Here is a 19843-nt window from a genome sequence, read left to right on the forward strand (position 1 = left end):
AGTGATGAGTGTGACAGCTGTCATCTGAAACTCTTTGCAGCTGATTGCCCATTTAGAGCTCTGCTTCTTAATTCAACTCTTTACCTCAGAGTCCTTGGTTGTGAGACAGTTCTCTTTTTTAATTCTGTTATCTCATCAAGCACTTCCTTGTCTCTTTCGCTTCATCCAGCTCTCCTCTCGCTCGGGTGACCATGACGTCAAACCAAATATTTTCTGCTCACCTTCACAATCCCCAATGTCCACAGAGAGAAGCTAGGTCACAATGAACATGCATTCTCACAAGTGCTTGCTTAGCTGCTTTGGTGTTAATTAGTTTGTAAGTCAGCCTATAAACACTTGTGACCAAGCAAATATCAAGATGATAAGCATAAAATCAATGACTGGCATATGGCTGATATCCATGTGAAGTCTACACTCTTGGTTAAGGATCATAAAACCTGTAATTTAGTGAGAATGATTAAAGAAGGGTCATATTTTATTAATGAGTGGGATAATTTACCATCTCAGCACTGCATTGGATATGACATATTCTACTGCTGCTAAGACCAACAGAGTGGCTTCTTACAATATTCATATCTGGTCTCTAAAGGGGTCATATCATGCAAAATTATTTTTTCTGGATCTACAGAAACTACAGAAAAAGCCATTACCTCATTACACACTGTAAGATCATGTACAATATTATAACACACTTGACAGTCCTAAAGAGTAGCATTGCCATTATTGGGTAGTGATTGCCATGGCAATCATCTTAATGACACACTTAACAGCCAATACTAACAGAGCCATGACAACAGAAGAAAGCATGTTTCAGCTGCAGAAGAGTCCAAGCTGTTGCATATAAGTAATCAGAGTGCGGAGTTATTGATTTTGCCTTTGATTATCTCGTCTACAGCGTCAATTCCATTGACTGACAGAGTGAAGTTGGAAAAGGACTGCTCACCTGATGGGCATCTAGATCGATGATGGTGGCCCTGGCAACTCCCTCCACCCTCTCAAAGAGAAACTGCAGAGGGAAACACACAAGGGAAGCAGTTAGGTTGTGCCTGACAGAGGAACAAATTGCAAAGAGGTTTGTGGATCTCATGACATAGCAACAATGTGTGGAATGAATGTGGAAAAAAAGAAATCAATGGATGAGTTTCAGTAAAAAGATGTTACATGAATACCGAACATGATATCTGTACCCATGAGTCCATGCAGGATTTTTTTTAATGAAAGGATAAATTCAGATGCTGGTTTGTTTGAGAGAGAGAAATGCTACATGAATTTCCACAGTAAAAAGGTTCAATGATATGTTTATGCAAGTAATCCTCTTATCTTTAGTCTGTTTATTTCTTAAATAGAGTAAAATTACATTACTTTTTAACATGAGCAAACAGCAACTATACTGAATATGATCTAAGCAAATCCACAACCCAAAAATGCTAATTTCCAAAGTAAAAATGTTAGCCAATAACAACAGCATGTTTAAATAAGAGTCATAAAGTTACAGTAGTAAAACAATACTATATTTGATTTATTTGGAGATGTTCGTCATCAACTGATTTAGCTCCTTATGTAGTTTAAAAAAAAAACTGACTACTGTATATGCATTTAAAAACTATTTTCCAAAGTTTTTTTTATTATTCATTATTCTTTATTCACTTATTTTAAATATATGATATTATTTTTTTATATTTATTCATAAAAATATATTCTTAAATGACTGAATAATAATTTTGAATAAAAAGAGCTGAGTAAAAAACTATTCACTCAAACGTTAGTAAATCGCGTTGCATGATTCATTTTAATACTCTCCTCCCATAAATTTTGCGTCTGAAATGTCAGGCACAAATATAACGGTCCACGCCTTTTCAGCGCTAATTCTTCACTGCGTGTTAATTAGTCAATCCTGACAGTACTATTTTACCACCAAAAGACGGTTTGCGCTGGTGCAAGCTGTTAGTAAATCTGGCCCATAAACTGTTCAAGCCACTGAGAATTTTTAATATTATTCATAATTCATTCATATTATTTACAACTGTTTTACATGACTAATAAATTGCTAATAGGGGCCCATTTTGCAATCTCTAATGTTCTGATGCAAACATCCCACCTTGATAGCTAGTGTGATGTCAGCGTAGGCACAGAAACCTCCTCCTTTGTCACTAGAGCAGTGGTGGAAGCCTCCTCCTGCAAGAAAAGCAGAAAGGAGCCTTTAAAACATTGCCTCAATGAATGCTGTATAAAAATGGTACCTGTTTTCCAGTGCCACTAAAGCCCTATTCGCACAGGGATTAGTATTACTTGGTGACTTCCAGTCATTTGTAATTATTGCGGAGGTTGTCTGTGATCTTAATCCCATGCGAATCCACCATGTCTGTAATTTGTAAAGTAAAAATTCCCCCGCAAATGACCTACCATATTTCGCCGAACACCGAGGTACTGTGCTCTCAAAGCCTTGACATCCGGGTATCCGGGAGACAAGTCGGTAAATTCGAGAAAAAACACAGGCTTCGCTTATCCCATGCGAATGCACCCCACGAAATTCATATGTGGGGGGGTAATTTCAAAATCACACAAGGTCCCCAGATGATACTAATCCCGTGCGAATAGGGCTTAAGAATCTGAATGTTCCCTCAAAATGTGGGTGATTGAGAGACTAGCTTTTAATTAGGATCATATTTATACATTCAGTCAACAGATCCAATCTGTCCTCCCATGACCTGACACATTTAGCCTCATTAAATGACTTTGCACTCCGGAAACTTCTCTATGGGAGCGGGCCGGTTGCTGATTAGCATTTATTGCTTATTCACATGACCCTGCTTGCTGATTCACACCTTTCAATTACTGTGCAACACCCTCCAAGGAACAATGCGTGCATTTGAATGAATAGTCGTCCATTGTCTTTTAATGTTTAGCAATGAAGAGGCAAAGAGCCACTCTGTTTCTCAGCGGCAAGAAGGAAATGGCTGAGCTAGCAGAAGCTTCGCTTTTTCTCCTACTTTCTTCAGAAATGAGGATGAGAATAGTATAGTGAATGCATTGATATGTAGCCATCTTTGGGGAATTTTGCAGTATTTGCAGCACGTGTATTGTCAAACTGATGAATATGTTTTCTTAATTTGCTGGTGTTTTTTCTATTTGCATGTGTTTATTCATTTGCAGCGCATTGAGCTCTCTCGGCCACCGTAAAAATAGGGCATTGTCTCTCAATGCTAATAAGTTCAGTGGCGACTTAATTAGAGGGAATTTGTTGTGACTAAGTAATATTAGGATGTTTTAGAATCACTACTTTAAATGATCAATAGTTTGTCTTAGATGGAATTAAATATACAGGGAGCACAGCAAATCCATAAGCCACAGTAAGATGCACTTATTCTCTCGGCAATTGTTTTTCGACTGATGATTGCGAACATTACAAAGAGAACTCACCCACATTTATTGCCCATCCTCGATCCATTGCCAGCTTTCCAGCCTAGGTAAATAAAAAAGAGAGAGAGAGAACACTTTGCTTTCATGGGCTCATTTTCCAGCTGGCATTTTTCCCCTTTCGAGTCATCAATAAATTAACAGAAAAACAGAAATCTGTTCACATGCCGGATAAATCAAAAGCAGAGTAACTTAGCGCTAAAGCTGAGGGAGGATACAACATTATCTGAACTTCTTTCATCTCCAATTACAAATCCTTTCAACTTTAGACAGAAGTTCTGTGCATATAGCGTCTACTAATGATTTAGGAGGGGTTTGTGCAGCTTTTTGTAGAGCCTGTGCATTTCTTATATTTAAACACATTCAGTTTAGTCATTTATTTTAGTTGTTAATGGTTTCCTCATATATTCTTTCCTTAATTCACTTATCTGTCTTCTATCTTAGTTTCTGTTATTATCTCCCATGAACATAGGGAAAATCCAATCTATCAAACACATTTAATGGCAGTGGAATAACAGCAAATGTCTTAAAACTAGCATTTCTATCACAGCAAGGGTTATACATTTGTCTATCACAGATAAGACCATCGTCCAAGAGTGACGCATTCCGATGAGCTTTGCAATAAAAAGAAAACCTGATGCTGCTTTGTTTAAATAATAATCAGATTTTCACTCGTCTTTCAAAATGAGACCAGATCGAGTTTTCTTTTATCATTTCTTCTTGTCATCTAGTTGCCTCCATGAGTCGTTGGAAGCTCTGAGTACTTTGCACTGCAGTGCCACTGAGAGTGGTATAGCCTCGAATAGTTTATGTTGAGAGGCATTTTCATAAATAGCTTTCAGTCTTCAGTGTCCCATGATCCTTCAGAAATCATTCTAATATGCTTACTTGATGCTCAAGAAGCATTTCTTCTTATTATTAATGTTGAAAACAGTTGGGGCTGCTTCATATTTTTGTGAAAACCATGATATTTGATTTCTTTGATGATTGTTCTAAAAAAAAGTAGATTATTATTCAATATTCCTTCTGACTTGTGTTGCTTAATGTATCCTTTATGCGTTCATATATATATATATATATATATATATATATCTTTGGGGAATTTTGCAGTATTTGCAGCACGTGTATTGTCAAACTGATGAATATGTTTTCTTAATTTGCTGGTGTTTTTTCTATTTGCATGTGTTTATTCATTTGCAGCGCATTGAGCTCTCTCGGCCACCGTAAAAATAGGGCATTGTCTCTCAATGCTAATAAGTTCAGTGGCGACTTAATTAGAGGGAATTTGTTGTGACTAAGTAATATTAGGATGTTTTAGAATCACTACTTTAAATGATCAATAGTTTGTCTTAGATGGAATTAAATATACAGGGAGCACAGCAAATCCATAAGCCACAGTAAGATGCACTTATTCTCTCGGCAATTGTTTTTCGACTGATGATTGCGAACATTACAAAGAGAACTCACCCACATTTATTGCCCATCCTCGATCCATTGCCAGCTTTCCAGCCTAGGTAAATAAAAAAGAGAGAGAGAGAACACTTTGCTTTCATGGGCTCATTTTCCAGCTGGCATTTTTCCCCTTTCGAGTCATCAATAAATTAACAGAAAAACAGAAATCTGTTCACATGCCGGATAAATCAAAAGCAGAGTAACTTAGCGCTAAAGCTGAGGGAGGATACAACATTATCTGAACTTCTTTCATCTCCAATTACAAATCCTTTCAACTTTAGACAGAAGTTCTGTGCATATAGCGTCTACTAATGATTTAGGAGGGGTTTGTGCAGCTTTTTGTAGAGCCTGTGCATTTCTTATATTTAAACACATTCAGTTTAGTCATTTATTTTAGTTGTTAATGGTTTCCTCATATATTCTTTCCTTAATTCACTTATCTGTCTTCTATCTTAGTTTCTGTTATTATCTCCCATGAACATAGGGAAAATCCAATCTATCAAACACATTTAATGGCAGTGGAATAACAGCAAATGTCTTAAAACTAGCATTTCTATCACAGCAAGGGTTATACATTTGTCTATCACAGATAAGACCATCGTCCAAGAGTGACGCATTCCGATGAGCTTTGCAATAAAAAGAAAACCTGATGCTGCTTTGTTTAAATAATAATCAGATTTTCACTCGTCTTTCAAAATGAGACCAGATCGAGTTTTCTTTTATCATTTCTTCTTGTCATCTAGTTGCCTCCATGAGTCGTTGGAAGCTCTGAGTACTTTGCACTGCAGTGCCACTGAGAGTGGTATAGCCTCGAATAGTTTATGTTGAGAGGCATTTTCATAAATAGCTTTCAGTCTTCAGTGTCCCATGATCCTTCAGAAATCATTCTAATATGCTTACTTGATGCTCAAGAAGCATTTCTTCTTATTATTAATGTTGAAAACAGTTGGGGCTGCTTCATATTTTTGTGAAAACCATGATATTTGATTTCTTTGATGATTGTTCTAAAAAAAAGTAGATTATTATTCAATATTCCTTCTGACTTGTGTTGCTTAATGTATCCTTTATGCGTTCATATATATATATATATATATATATATATACACACACACACTACACTGGGATACCAACTAATGATAATAATTTTAGACCAATTTAACTGCACTAGAATTGATATACAATCCAGTACACTCATGACACTCTCCTGTGAGTGCATTTAAAGCTACTTTCAGTCATTCGTGAAGTAGAGTGCCAAACTGAGAGGAGAGCTCCACACATGTACACACACACACACAGTGCTCTTGAGCTCAATCCCTTGGCTGCAGCCAGTGCATGGCTTTGCATAAGGAGAAGGTTATCAGTGAGCCTAGAGCCCTGAGCTGTTCCTAGGAGGCACAGCTGAGCTCAACTCAGCTCTATCTTTCCTTTTTAACTTTATCTGGCTCTCCCTCTCCTCTGGGTTTCTATACTGATAGGGGATCCATCAGTAAAACTGCATCAAAAGTTTGAGTCTGCAATCATTTCAATCAATTCAAGGACCAGAGTGCATATAAATTTACTCATGATTAATATTTTATTCAAATCATCCAGTGCTCTCAATTAAACAGAAAAGGCAACATGTCTATACAGTCTATACAAGCCTCTTTGTGGGCCAGTAGTTCACATTTAATTCAGCTGATATATATTAAAAATACAGTAAATACAGCAATACTGTGAAATATTATTACAATTTAAATTTGAATATATTTTAAAATGTCATTCATTCCTGTAATGGCAAAGCTGAATTTTTAGCAGACATTTTTATATTATTTTCTTTTAAGAAATACTTCATACCAGCTATAACGTATCCCAGTTGCTCAGACTTTTACTGGAATATGATGAAATAGTGCAAAACATTATTGATTTATTTACACCAACACTTTCCACCTGATGCAAAGACTTTCACAAGTCACTTGGACACTTTGACAAATCTCCACCTGCGTTTCATTTCACTCCCTAGATCCCTAAGCAGTGTATAAGTATATAATGAACACAAATTTGTATACTCATCTACTAAACATTGGGACAATGATGACTCAAGAAGACATCATTAGAATTTGCTGATTCATACTGGCTCTGGGCCATGCTTATTTTTAAACCTTGATATGTGGCGAAAAAATTTATCCTCTTCAAAATCAAAACAGCTCATATCAATGCTATTTCTAGTCAAACTACCTAAATGACATCATGACCGCTCTGTGAGAAAAGCATCATTTATACAAACATCCACCGCCACATTCTGCATCTCTAAACTCAAGCTTGACTGCACTATTTGTAACTGAAGTAGTGCTATTAAAGCAAAGACAAGTGTGCACATCTGATCTCATTCATAATCATCACATTAAGACTGATAATAAACAAATCCACAACAACAGAACAGAGATTAATGATACGAGTCTGCCCATTATTTCTCCCAACACCCACAATTACACCGTGGATGTTGTCTAACCTTGAACTTCCTTGAGCACTACCTAAGATGGGGACGGCCCGCACAAACTCCCATGTTCCCCGAACCAGAACTACAGCACCATCCAGCCTGTCGACTGCTGACTGAAATGGCAGTCAATTAGCAGGCCGTGAGAAGGGCTCAATGGGAGGTATAATTATGTTCTCGGGCTGAGAGGGACATGTGGAGCACACTCATCACGAGTTCGTCTGCCGCGCAGTGCAGTCTGTCAGAGCACAGATGCACTGTGGAGAACACCTGGCATATTCCAAAGTAGTTTACTACAGTGTTTTACATCACTGGAATAACAGGGAGGATAGAAAAGAGGGAATGGTACTGCTGGTAGAAGATTACCATTAAAATTCATTTCCACTTGTCCATCCTTTTCTCTAAAAAAGCAAACATTTGGGTTACAGTGAGGCACTATATAATAGAAGTGAATGAGGCCAATCAGTAAACATTAAAACAGTGCTTTAATAGTACACAAGGCTTAAGCAATATGATTTTTTCGTGAAAAAAATTGCCTGCTAAGTTGCATTTAGTTTTACAACTTTGTTGCCATGACAACGCAACACCCTAAATCATAAAATAATTTCAGGTGGTAGACCACATAATGCCTCAAATGCTTCAACTAAAAAGAATATGTTAGATTCTATTCAAATCAACAGTTAATCATTTTCAAAGGAACTGGTTCAGTTGTTCTGAAATTTCACAAAGTCTCGCCCTGCCATTACCCTAGCATCGTGGTAGTGATTTTTTACAAGCAAGCACCTCTCATATTTTCCCGAGAAAATGTAAAAATCAATTATTACTATTATTATAGTTAAATGCTGTGACACTTTTTGTCTTGGTAGAAATACCAAATGGTCTTCAAAGTGGTGGCAATTCTCAGTTGGGCTCTCATTGTGTACTTACTGCTTAAATTTAAGCATATAAAATATTTAAATACAACAATTTAAACATCAGAAAGCATTTCTTACAGAGAAAACTGTCATGGGATGAAGTGCACAAACATCCAAGCAGGTTATTAAGATCCAAAAACAGAAACTTCCTCTGAGAAATAAAACACTGAAAACTCATTAGGAATTAAAGTAGCACTCTCAGCCTTTATTTTTTTGTTCCTCTGTTTAACTCCCAAGCAGAAAAGCAGCAAGTAATGTGTCTGTTTCTATGATAGCTTCAAGCGTGGCTGTTATTGTTAATGTGGTAGCGTTACCTGTGAGAAACTCCTCCGAGTGTCTCTAATCACAGATGTTCAGAGCCTTCCCTACCGGCTGTTCCTCCCCAGGTTATTTCAACTTATGCCAATGAGAGGCCCAAACTAGGCCCTTTCTGTCACCAAATGTTCCTATTCCTAGCAAAACTTTGAACAATAGTCCATGGAGCTGGAGCCTGAGCAAGATGACTCACTGTATTACATTCTCCAAGCAGTATAACACCTGGTGTACAAAACCTACTGAAAAAAAATCCTAAAGCAATGTGTACACCATTTCTATTAAAGGAGACATATTATGCCCCTTTTTACAATATGTAATATAAATCTCAGGTGTCCCCAGAATGTGTCTGTGAAGTGTCAGCTCAAAATACCCCACAGATCATTTATTATATCATTTTGTCAAACTTTCACCGTGGCATTAGAGCTGGTAAACCGTTGTCGCTTGCGAAATCAAAATGACGGCTCCGTGGGTGTAAACTTACAGATTAAGGCACGGTAATATTATAATGAGATCCTTTTGCAACGTCACTAGGGAAGCGAAATCAGACGGGCTTGTTTTTTCAGACGCTTGCAGAAAAAGGCTTACCAAAACAAAGTTACTGGGTTAATCTTTTCCACATTGCCTTGGTTGGTAGTTGCACCGGGGACCTGATTATAGCACTTAAAACCTGGAAAAGTCAGATTTTCATGATATGTCACCTTTAAGTATTTCTCTGTAAGCAATTCTCTGATTGGTGGATATTTCCGTTGTTGACCTGATGTACTGCTGCTGAATAAAACCCTGTTAGAGCTTGTACAATCTTAAGACCTGCAGGAACACATGAGACACTACGGTCAATAGACTTTCATGGGCTCATTTTCCAGCTGGCATTTTTCCCCTTTCGAGTCATCAATAAATTAACAGAAAAACAGAAATCTGTTCACATGCCGGATAAATCAAAAGCAGAGTAACTTAGCGCTAAAGCTGAGGGAGGATACAACATTATCTGAACTTCTTTCATCTCCAATTACAAATCCTTTTAACTTTACACAGAAGTTCTGTGCATATAGCGTCTACTAATGATTTAGGAGGGGTTTGTGCAGCTTTTTATAGAGCCTGTGCATTTCTTATATTTAAACACACTCAGTTTAGTAATTTATTTTTAGTTGTTAATGGTTTCCTCATATATTCTTTCCTTAATTCACTTATCTGTCTTCTATCTTAGTTTTGCATTTCTGTTATTATCTCCCATGAACATAGGGAAAATCCAATCTATCAAACACATTTAATGGCAGTGCAATAACAGCAAATGTCTTAAAACTAGCATTTCTATCACAGCAAGGGTTATACATTTGTCTATCACAGATAAGACCATCGTCCAAGAGTGACGCATTCCGATGAGCTTTGCAATAAAAAGAAAACCTGATGCTGCTTTGTTTAAATAATAATCAGATTTTCACTCGTCTTTCAAAATGAGACCAGATCAAGTTTTCTTTTATCATTTCTTCTTGTCATCTAGAAATCACTTAAAACCTGGAAAAGTCAGATTTTCATGATATGTCACCTTTAAAATTTTTCTGTGCTACTTGCTTGAAAACTGCTGCTGAATAAAACCCTGTTAGAGCTTGTACAATCTTAAGACCTACAGGAACACATGAGACACTACTGGATAAACTGAAGGATTTTCTTTTGACTTTTTATTCTTTATGTAAAGATGTGTAATCTATCAGAACCCTATTTGTATTGTATTGATAAAATGTCTTGCTGCTGAACAATAAAAGGAAATTACTTGGGCAGCTATAAAACTTTAAAATCCTGAAAGATTTTTCTTATTCCTTTTGATGCCCTACAGGTGAATTTTATCCTTTTGCTGATCATAGTAGTCTCACTGGGAACTATGTTTTCTATTAAAATAGAAAAGGTCTCACAGTTGTAACTTGAAAGTCTTTATTATAAAGCCACAATTTTTTTCAAGGACCTTTTCAGACATATGCCTGAATTTACTAAAATCTCATTTCGATCAAAGACCTCTAATAAATATTTGCTACACCAGTGTGCAGGACTTTTTCAATTTTTTCCCACTGTATTGACTATGTTCTAAGCACTTGCCTTTGACCGCCCAGATGTGCAAGAGGTTCCAAAACATCTCACTTGTGTTTTATATTATGTTAGGATGATTCTTGTTGCCAGATTGTAAATTGGGATAAAAAACTGCCATTAGAATTCTTTAAGATTTATTTTCATGAGAGAAATTCCAAATGGAATAATGTACACTTTCCTTTAGGATTTTATAGACTAGAGGTCAAGAAAAAAGATAACTAGTAGAAATACAGTATTTGTTACGGATCTCATAGGACATGATAACAGTGCTGGATTATGATATGAAACTGTTCAATAAATCTGAATCCACATGCCATTCCACTGTACTGTACAAAAGAGTTCAGTATGAATTCATAAATTGTGCATGTTTTAATCTCCATATATACATTTCTGGGTAAAATGGATATTTGAAACCTACCATAATGGTTCCTCCCGTTTGTGTTCTCAAAGGTTTTAGAACTTTGCGCTGTACCAGGAAGTTGGGTAGGAACAGGAGAGGTGGGATTTCTGTGATGGTGGCAACCACCAGCGACCACTGAGAGGGAAGAAATCACATGCACATTTTTCAAGGTTCATGCTTCTCTGGGTTTAAATTACAATTACTATGACTTCTAAATTATAATGAACAAATATTGGGACAATTTCTACTTGGATATTAAATAAAAATAAAAAAGTTCATGCTCTAAATATCAGAAATCAAAACAGAAATCTATAGAGGGGATGATGGAGAGTTGTACAATAAATCAGGTTTCCAATCTTGCTCTGGGAGTGAAAAATATTTGATACATGGGGTAATTTAGTGGAAATGCAAACTGGTGGCAAAATGTTAAAGCAGGATAAATAGACTGTGCTAATGCATATTACAGAGAGAAAAGTGTGAAGAAAGTACAAAAGATTCGGTCATAGTAGAACTCAGATACCTCTCTGGAGCCATCCAAGATAGCGTTCTGCATGCATTAAGGGAAAGAGAGAATACATACACAGAGCCGATTTAAAGGGTGACGAAGTAGCTGCACTTCATAAGTTAGCAGAGAGCAGCAGTACAGCTACAGTATAAGCAACAACTGAAGCAACAAATGCATCAACAAATATAGATTCACATATCGATAATTTGGGAAATCGAATGCTTAATTGAATAGAATAAGCTCTCCCCCAAATTAAAATTGTAATTTATTTACTCACCCTCATGTGATTCTACATCAATTTCCATGAACACAAATGAGACATTTTAAAGAATCATCAGTTCTCTTGCACAGCCGACCACATCTGAAAATGCCATAATGTATTATGCCATTCATTCATGCTAGGTCTGGGTAAAAATTTAGATTTTCTGATTAATCAAGATCTTCATTCGAGCAATCTCGATTCTATGGCAGGATTCCCATATTGCTTTTCAGCGGCAACGTGTCTGTACAGTCATGGCCAAAAGTTTTGGCAGTGACATAAATTTTGTGTTTTGCAAAGTTTGCTGCTTCCGTATTTGTAGATTACTTTTCCACGTTTCTATGGTATACTGAAAAACAATGATAAGCATATCATAAGTTTTAAAGGCATTTATTGGCAAAAAAAATATAATGAGTCAATATTTACAGTGTTGACCCTTGTTCTTCATAACCTCTGCAATTCGCTCTGGCATGCTGGATATTAGCTTCTGGGCCAAATCCTGACTGATGGCGATCTATTCTTGCCTTATTAGTTCTCAGAGTTGATCACAATTTGTGGGCTTCTGCTTGTCCACTCGCCTTTTGAGGACTGACCACAGGTTCTCTATGGGATTGAGATCCGGGGAGTTGCCTGGCCACGGATCCAAAATTTCAATGTAATGATCTTCAAGCCACTTCTTTATCACTCTTGCTTTGTGACATGGTGCTCCATCATGCTGGAAAATGCACGGATCATCACCAAATTGCTCATGGATCATTAGAAGAAGTCGCTCTTGCAGGATGTTTCGATACCATTATTTATTCCTGGCATTGTTTTTGGGCAGAATTATGAGAGCGCCCACTCCCTTGGTTTAAAAGCAACCCCACACATAGATGGTCTCAGGATGCTTCACTGTTGGCACAGCACAGGACTCATGGTAGCGTTCACCTTTTCTTCTCCGAACAATCGATTTTCCAGGTGTCCCAAACAGTCGGAAGGGAGCTTCATCAGCGAAAATAACTTTGCACCAGTCTTCTGTGGTCCAATCCTTGTATTCCTGCAGAATTTCAGTCTGTCCTTGACGTTTTTCTTGGAGAGAAGTGGCTTCTTTGCTGCCCTTCTTGACACCAGGCCGTTGTCCAAAAGTCTTGGCCTCACTGTGCGTGCAGATGCTCTCACACCAACCTGCTGCCATTCCTGAGCAAGCTCTGCTCTGCTGGTGACACGATTCCAGCTGACTCCTCAGGAGGACACGGTCCTGGCACTTCCTGGACACTCTGGGACGTCCTGAAGACTTCTTCACTGCAGTCTAACCTCTCTCCTTGAAGTTCTTTATGATCCGGTAAATGGTTCTTTCAGGTGCAATATTCATTGTAGCAAGTTCCTTGCATGTGAGGCCATTTTGATGCAAAGCGATGATGGCTGCACGTGTTTCTTTGGAGGTAGCCATTGCTAACAAGAACACAATGATTGGAAGCACTTCTTCCCTCCTTTTATAGCAATCAGTCTGCTCTTACAATCTAATTAGTATGATAGTGATTTTACCTGACTAGTACTCATTTACACTTTCACATGTGCTGCTGATATTAGTCAATTAATGTTAGCTGGTCATTTTGTGTCAGGATCAAAAAACAGTGAAATTTGTTTTTTTTGTGAAATTTTTTGGCCAATGAAGTGCATCAATCAATGCATCTGATCACTCTACACAATAATCTAGAAACAATGTGAATGAACACCACAAAATTCATGTCACTGCCAAATCTTTTAATACTTAAGTACTGTAACGAAGTATTAACAAAATTTATGTCACTGCCAAAACTTTTGGCCATGACTGTACTGAATAAACGGCACCAAAGCAAAAACAAGTCAACTGAATTTGATACGATAAAAAAAACAGCAAGAGAGCAGATTTTTCTTTTGTCCTCACGGCTCACACACAGTCACCTTTATTTTATTTATATAGCGCTTTATACAATACTGACTGCGTCAAAGCAGCTTTACAGTGTCAAACAGGAAAATAGTTTGACAATAATGCAAGAGAACAATAACAAAGTCATTTTTCCAGCTAAAGTCATTTCATTGATGATTTAGTGATGTCATCCTCCAGTTCAGCTCTCTTCCAATAGTGTCTGTGCAATCAGTCACACACAGTGACAGACAGTTCAACTGTTGTAGATTTCACAAACAAATGACTCCTTCTTTAGTGAATCAAAGCACAGCATAATCAGTGTAGTCTGATTCACGACCCCATGACTCTTCTGAGTTGGTTCTTTTTAGTGAATCACAGCATAAGGCTCAATTCACAAAAAAATGACTCGTTTAAAGCGGTACTTTTCAGTGAATCATAAGAAACAGCATAATCTGATTCACAAATAAATGAGTTGGCCCTTTTTAGTGACTCAAAAACATACAGTATAACTAGTGTAATTTGATTTATGAACAAATGAAATCATATATGAGATAAAATCATTGGCTCACAAAGTCATTTGTTCATGAATCAAAATTAATCATTCAATAGGACTTACGACTTTTTGATGCTCTTTCATCGTAAGTCTATGACTTACATATTTTAGTTTATATAATTTTAAAATAATTTCATACATTGATGTTATAAGAGTTCTACACAAGAAACAATTTCATTTACTTCGGTATTTGTACTTCACAGAGCAGTTTTTGGTAGAGTTGATTATACAGCTCACGGTTCTGGAAAAACACCAGGATGAGTAAATAATGACAGAATTTTAATTTATGTGTGAACTGCTCCTTTAAACTGTCCTGACTGTGCAGGCTGCACGATGGGGCAGCTGACTAATGGGTGTGTTAGAGCCTCTTGGAAGACTGCAATCTTTGCAGAAGACTGTGAACTGATTGATTTGGATTGAAATAAAGGCCTTCTCTGAGTAATCCAGTGCAATTTGCTATTGTACACTTCCTCTGTGGGTCACTGGCTCATTGCTGGTGAGATGAAATGAGAAGTCTAGATGTCTTTTTGATAAAGTAGGAAATGCCCTACTTTACAGTCACAATGGGGCAATGATAGATTAAAATTGATTCTTCTTTTGGCATTGATCTCATAGAAGGTCTACAGTAAGTACATTTGCAGTTTATTGCAAGCCAGTTTGAGGTAAAGTACAAACCAATCAGAAAATCAGAATGCTGCTTTTATAATTGGCTATTTGTATTGCTTATAGTAACCTTTTGCCATCAGTATATGGAATTATGGGTGCCAGGAAAAGAAGTGATAACACAGTGCATGGGCACAGCAGACACTGCATCTCTACCTTGAGTCTGTTCAGGTAACGCGCAGTGTGAACCACAAGAAGATCCGCCTCGCTGGCCTCCCGGGCTAGAACAATGACCTCATCGGTGATGAACTGTTCCTCTGGAAACAAATCAATGTATCATATGAAAGCAACAATGAATGTGAACACAAATATCTGACAGTCGAATAAAAATACATGGTGAGCCGTGGAAGCTCAGCAAATTTTCTATGAACTGTAGACGTTCTGTACCGTTAAGTGAACTAATGAGGAAAAAGAGCTTGCACCGCTGACTAGTTTATCTGAAGCTGCCAGAGTTACACTTTGCCCCTGACCTTGCAGCAGCAGCTGAGAAGCCAACATCCTCTTGCTCCTGTTCCCGAAGGGAGTTCAGCTTCCCTCATTATCTCTGCCTCACTGATTGTTCCTCTCTCTATCCTTCTCTACATCCCTCCACCTATACCCGCCCCCCACAACCACCACCACCACCCTCCATTCCTGTACAGCTCTTTGATTCCTCCATTCATTTGTATTGTATTTCATAGATCACCTTACACACTGGGCAGAGTGCCTGTATGGCAAACTGCACCTGCAGTGCTGCTGCACACCTTTCAAGAAGCGAATGACCTTGCCCCATTTGCCAGCATCAAAGGGATGCAGCTTTTCCAGACCCATGAAGGTGATGTTGTACTCTGGGGAATAGACAATAGGCAGGCATGTCGAAGGGACCTCTGCGTAAAGTTCAGTTTGGTGAGAACTGTAGAAAGTTGAATATGTAATGTTATAATCATGCTCATGTGCAGCATATAAGAGAGTGTATTAAATTATTGTTTAAAAATGTTAATGTACATTATATTACATTACTAATGTGGAAAAAAATACAGCATGTGTCTGCTGTGAAATGTTTTGAAAACAATACGTACCCTTTCTTTCCTCTCAAATCTTCTTTTTTTGACATTGTGGCCACAGCATATCAATTTTCAGCTTGAAAGACATCAAAAAACAACATTAGTGCAAAATAGTCACTATTTGTGTGGCATTGCTTTTCTGTAAGGACTCTGTATTTGCTGTGTTTTATAGTTGTCATTCATATACAGATGTATTATAATGGCAATAATAATATTATTGTTTCTAATAACATACATCGTTTTGGTTTTTTTAGTATCAAGCTTATCCCTGAAGTTCTCAATGACAAAAACTACACATCCCAGAATGCCTTGCCTGTCTTGCGCAGGCGCGCTAGGAATTTGGAAGACGCAACTGAGCAGGAAATATTTTCGCTTTAGAATATCCTTCCCAAAGTCTCCGGATAAACAACTTTGACCTAAAGCGACGTGTCAAATACTCGTTGAAAGATACAACCGGACCCATCTTTACAAAGGCAATTTCTTTTTGACTTGCTTGGGAAAAAAAATCGCTGTAAATGCGAAATCGGCACGACTCACCTGCTAGCCATTTTATATTTCTCTTATTTCTACGGTGAACTTATTCGTCGTCTAAGCGTTTTTTATTAGTAACAGAACACTTGCATCAATCCTTTTAATGAATAATGTTGTTTCTCTTAAACATTTGCAGACAAGAGGATTGTGCGCACGTTTAAATCGTCTGCTTGTAGTTCCTCCCTTCCTGAAGGGAAGCTGCGCTCCTTACGCACGCGTCCCTTACGCACGCGTCCCTTACCCCTTACGCACGCGTCCCTTACGCACGCGTCCCTTACTACGTCATACTGACAACAATGCTGAACTCTGACATTTCTAAAATTAGATTTTATAAGAGTTCAAATGAGACGAATACGGACAAAATAAATTCACACTTTTATATAATCCATTAATAATAATAATTAAAAGTAAAAGATCATGTAAGACAGCACTGAATATTAATCCTATTACAATAATTATATAGTTTCATGACAGAGGAATTTGACATTTGAGCAGCTCACATCAACAGCAAGACATGGAAAGTGCTTTCTCCTTCTTACAAGACTATTTAATGCTTAGTTGCACTTTTAGTTGCAACTATTTTTTTCTTTCTCAGAATAGACCTGCAACCCTCCAGCTGAGGATCTCTGAGCCAATCCAGCTGAGGACAACAAAATGTGATGTTGTTATTTAGAAAGAACCTGTCCGGAAAAACTAATAGTCTCATTTTTAATCTATGCATTTGCATTGGTGCACATAAGCATAATTCCAATAATTTATGAGAGATGAAACTTGTACTTCACCTCATTTATTTCCTAGAGTACATGTCCCCTAGCTGCTGTCCCCAGAGTTGTAGTTACTAAAAATATCTGTGCGTGTAGCACTTGTGCAATAATGACGCCATCACCCCAGTCTCAGAGATGTGAGAAGTGAAGCTGTAACTCTTACTCACTAGCTGTTTTCTTCCAGCTCAGAGTAACCCGTGAGTAAAAACCGTCATCCAGCCGTTACGTAAGTGAGTACAATAGATAAAAGAGAATAGACGGCAATGTGTGCGTCCCTGCCCTCCCTAATTCCTTCACAGGCTGTGGTAATCTAAAGACTCCCACTGCTAGCATGTAATGTAATGGGTCTTTGCACTCCCCACAAAGTACAGTCTCACTGTGGCTGCTGTTTGAAGCTGAGGCAGCCTATGGCATGGACTGAGTAGCTTCTTTCTATAATGGAATATTTTTTCATAAATTGAGACTTCAGACTTGCCTGTTTTTTATTTAAAGAAACAGAGAGTATAGAAATATCTCCACCTCTGCAGTGAAAACTGACCCGGTCCTTAGGTGAATTTAATTTATACACTCATGACCCCTTCATAATGCAGCCTGATTCATCTGCATTTGTCTCTAAAGCTGCACATTTCTGCCCCCATCAAACAGTTCTGTTGGTTATGTGAGACATCCTGTTTAATCTCTCAAATAATTCTGTCTCACTCTCTGCCTCACCTTAGAAAGAGTTTGATGAGTCATTCAAATATGCACATTGTTTACATTGTGCATGGAGGCCAGAATAAAAGTCCTTGAGACTGAGTGACTCTCAGTCAGGGCCGTACTTATGGGGGTGCAACTGTTGCAGCCGCACTGGGCCCCGTGGCGAACGGACAGAGAACAACACAAAGAACAATAAAAATAGTTAATATTTTGAGACTTTTGATTCCATTTGAATTGGGTGGAGCCTGCGCTGACATGTTGCATTTGGTAATGACACACAAGAACCAATTTTAGTATGGCATTTTAAAATGTAATTTTAGTATCCATGATGTCAAACCTGGCACATCAAATTGTATTAAATTTTCTTTCTGTTCCTCTGAATGGCAGACCAATTCTAGGATAATACATTCAAGAAACAATCCACAAGAAACTTAATGAAAAATTATAGTCATTAATTTAAAGTGATCCATTGTTATACCCATTTATTACACATTTTAGCAGATGGAAGGTTGAAAATCAATCAGCTTAAGCAAAGTCTACTTCTAATTATTATAATTAATTATCTTTTGATATCTAACTAGAGCATTTGTCAGAGAAAGATGATTGTAAAACATCTGTTGCGCTCTGTCATTTTTCAGATGGCTTGCTGGAGGCAAGCAGACACTTCATCTGGCCTCCGATACCCGGTTGATCAGTTTCCATGACGACAGTCAAAGAGAGAAGACAGCAACTGTCCATGTTATCATCAGCAGCTTGGTTCTTACAGTGGATGTTCCAGGCTTTGTGCTCCTTTGTTGACTGCAAAGGTGTGGACATGCCGTTCCATAGGACCACTCGTGTTGTTTTCTGAGATACTGCTGCTGTATTTCCTCCAGGACCCTCACACTGAGATACTTCTAAAGGTTGACCAAAAAAAAGTAATAAGTTCGTGGGTGTGAACTCTGCCCATTTTAAGATCTTTCAAAGAAGTAGGGAATAACTCTCATACCGAGGGCTGGTGCAATTAATCTTTGAGGCGACATAAACATCAAAGGTTGCCATCAGTGCATTGCATAGAATATGAATCATTTGTTCTCCAGGTTCTGTCGGAAAGCTCTTTGTGACAGATCTGTAATGTAGGTTTTGAATGCACAGGGATAGGAGGAAGATCAAGGAATGTCTTCCCGTACAGGAATATGATGGCACTGGACTGAGAATGATCCTTAGTCTCAGACTCCTGATTAGATCATTGTACTCCACAATCTGACAGCTAAAGAGTTAAAAATCAGCTCACTTTATCTGGTTGCCATTCTAGAAAGGCCTGTCAGGATAAAACTATAACATTTCAGCACAGCCGTATGGTACGAGTTAGTTTGACCTTGAATAGTTTTGCCTCAGCAAAACATAAAATAATCCAGGTTTTGACAATTTATGGTTGGTTAACAGACCCTGTTCTTCGTTTTAAGGCACTGAGGCTTTGTTTGCTAAGGACAGCCAGGGAATAATTAACTAGTTTTTGTTGCCGTTTGTAGAATATACAAATGGATACTACAAAAATAAACTGGGGTCCCTAGAGGCTTGAGGAAGTAATTATCTTCTGATGATGTCATATAAAGGTGCTAATTATTTTAGACCATGTTATGCTACAGTAGCTTTATTTTCTCTATTATGCACTGGATTCAGCTATGCTAAATATATTGTTTTGAAAAGTTTATGGAAGACTCTTTTGGGCATTCGTTTCATGTATGAATTGAGGATACTATGTCAAATATGCTAGTTTTAAATATGTTACCCGTATACATAATTAAAAACTGAGATTTGCATTTTCATCACATTCTGGAGCAAGGAAGCTATGCTCGGTGGGCTTGACCCCATCTTTAAGTAAAAGTACTATCTCTCTGCCGAGTGAAGG

General features: G+C 37.8%; 1 protein-coding gene across 3 annotated transcripts; it reads right to left on the reverse strand.

The window, feature by feature from the left end:
- Positions 1-786: 786 nt before the first annotated feature.
- Positions 787-16704, reverse strand: LOC107685647 (histone deacetylase 11-like). 3 transcript variants are annotated; one of them, XM_016482306.1, is made up of 9 exons: positions 16499-16704; positions 15977-16037; positions 15662-15810; positions 15075-15175; positions 11069-11185; positions 4885-4927; positions 2099-2175; positions 944-1006; positions 787-831 (listed from the first exon to the last, which is right to left on the reverse strand). In XM_016482306.1, the coding sequence occupies exons 2-9, from the start codon at positions 16009-16011 to the stop codon at positions 811-813; spliced, it is 606 nt and encodes a 201-aa protein (XP_016337792.1). In that variant the 5' UTR covers positions 16012-16037; positions 16499-16704; the 3' UTR covers positions 787-810. The 3 variants fall into 3 exon arrangements, with proteins under 3 accessions (XP_016337792.1, XP_016337793.1, XP_016337791.1); XM_016482307.1 differs by having other exon boundaries at positions 830-1006; positions 15662-15745; XM_016482305.1 differs by lacking the exon at positions 787-831 and having other exon boundaries at positions 832-1006.
- Between the last annotated feature and the right edge of the window lie 3139 nt (positions 16705-19843).

This window comes from Sinocyclocheilus anshuiensis, unplaced genomic scaffold, assembly GCF_001515605.1.
Source record: "Sinocyclocheilus anshuiensis isolate Anshui unplaced genomic scaffold, SAMN03320099.WGS_v1.1 scaffold257, whole genome shotgun sequence".
Lineage (NCBI taxonomy): Eukaryota > Metazoa > Chordata > Actinopteri > Cypriniformes > Cyprinidae > Sinocyclocheilus > Sinocyclocheilus anshuiensis.

Excerpts from the sequence above, each read along its gene's own strand:
- LOC107685647 (XM_016482305.1), bottom strand. The coding sequence starts at position 16,011 with ATGTCAAAAAAAGAAGATTTGAGAGGAAAGAAAGG. Across the intron at positions 4,928-11,068 it reads AAACGGGAGGAACCATTATG|GCTGGAAAGCTGGCAATGGA; the intron begins GTAGGTTTCAAA and ends TTATTTACCTAG. Across the intron at positions 2,176-4,884 it reads AGGATGGGCAATAAATGTGG|GAGGAGGCTTCCACCACTGC; the intron begins GTGAGTTCTCTT and ends CTTTTCTTGCAG.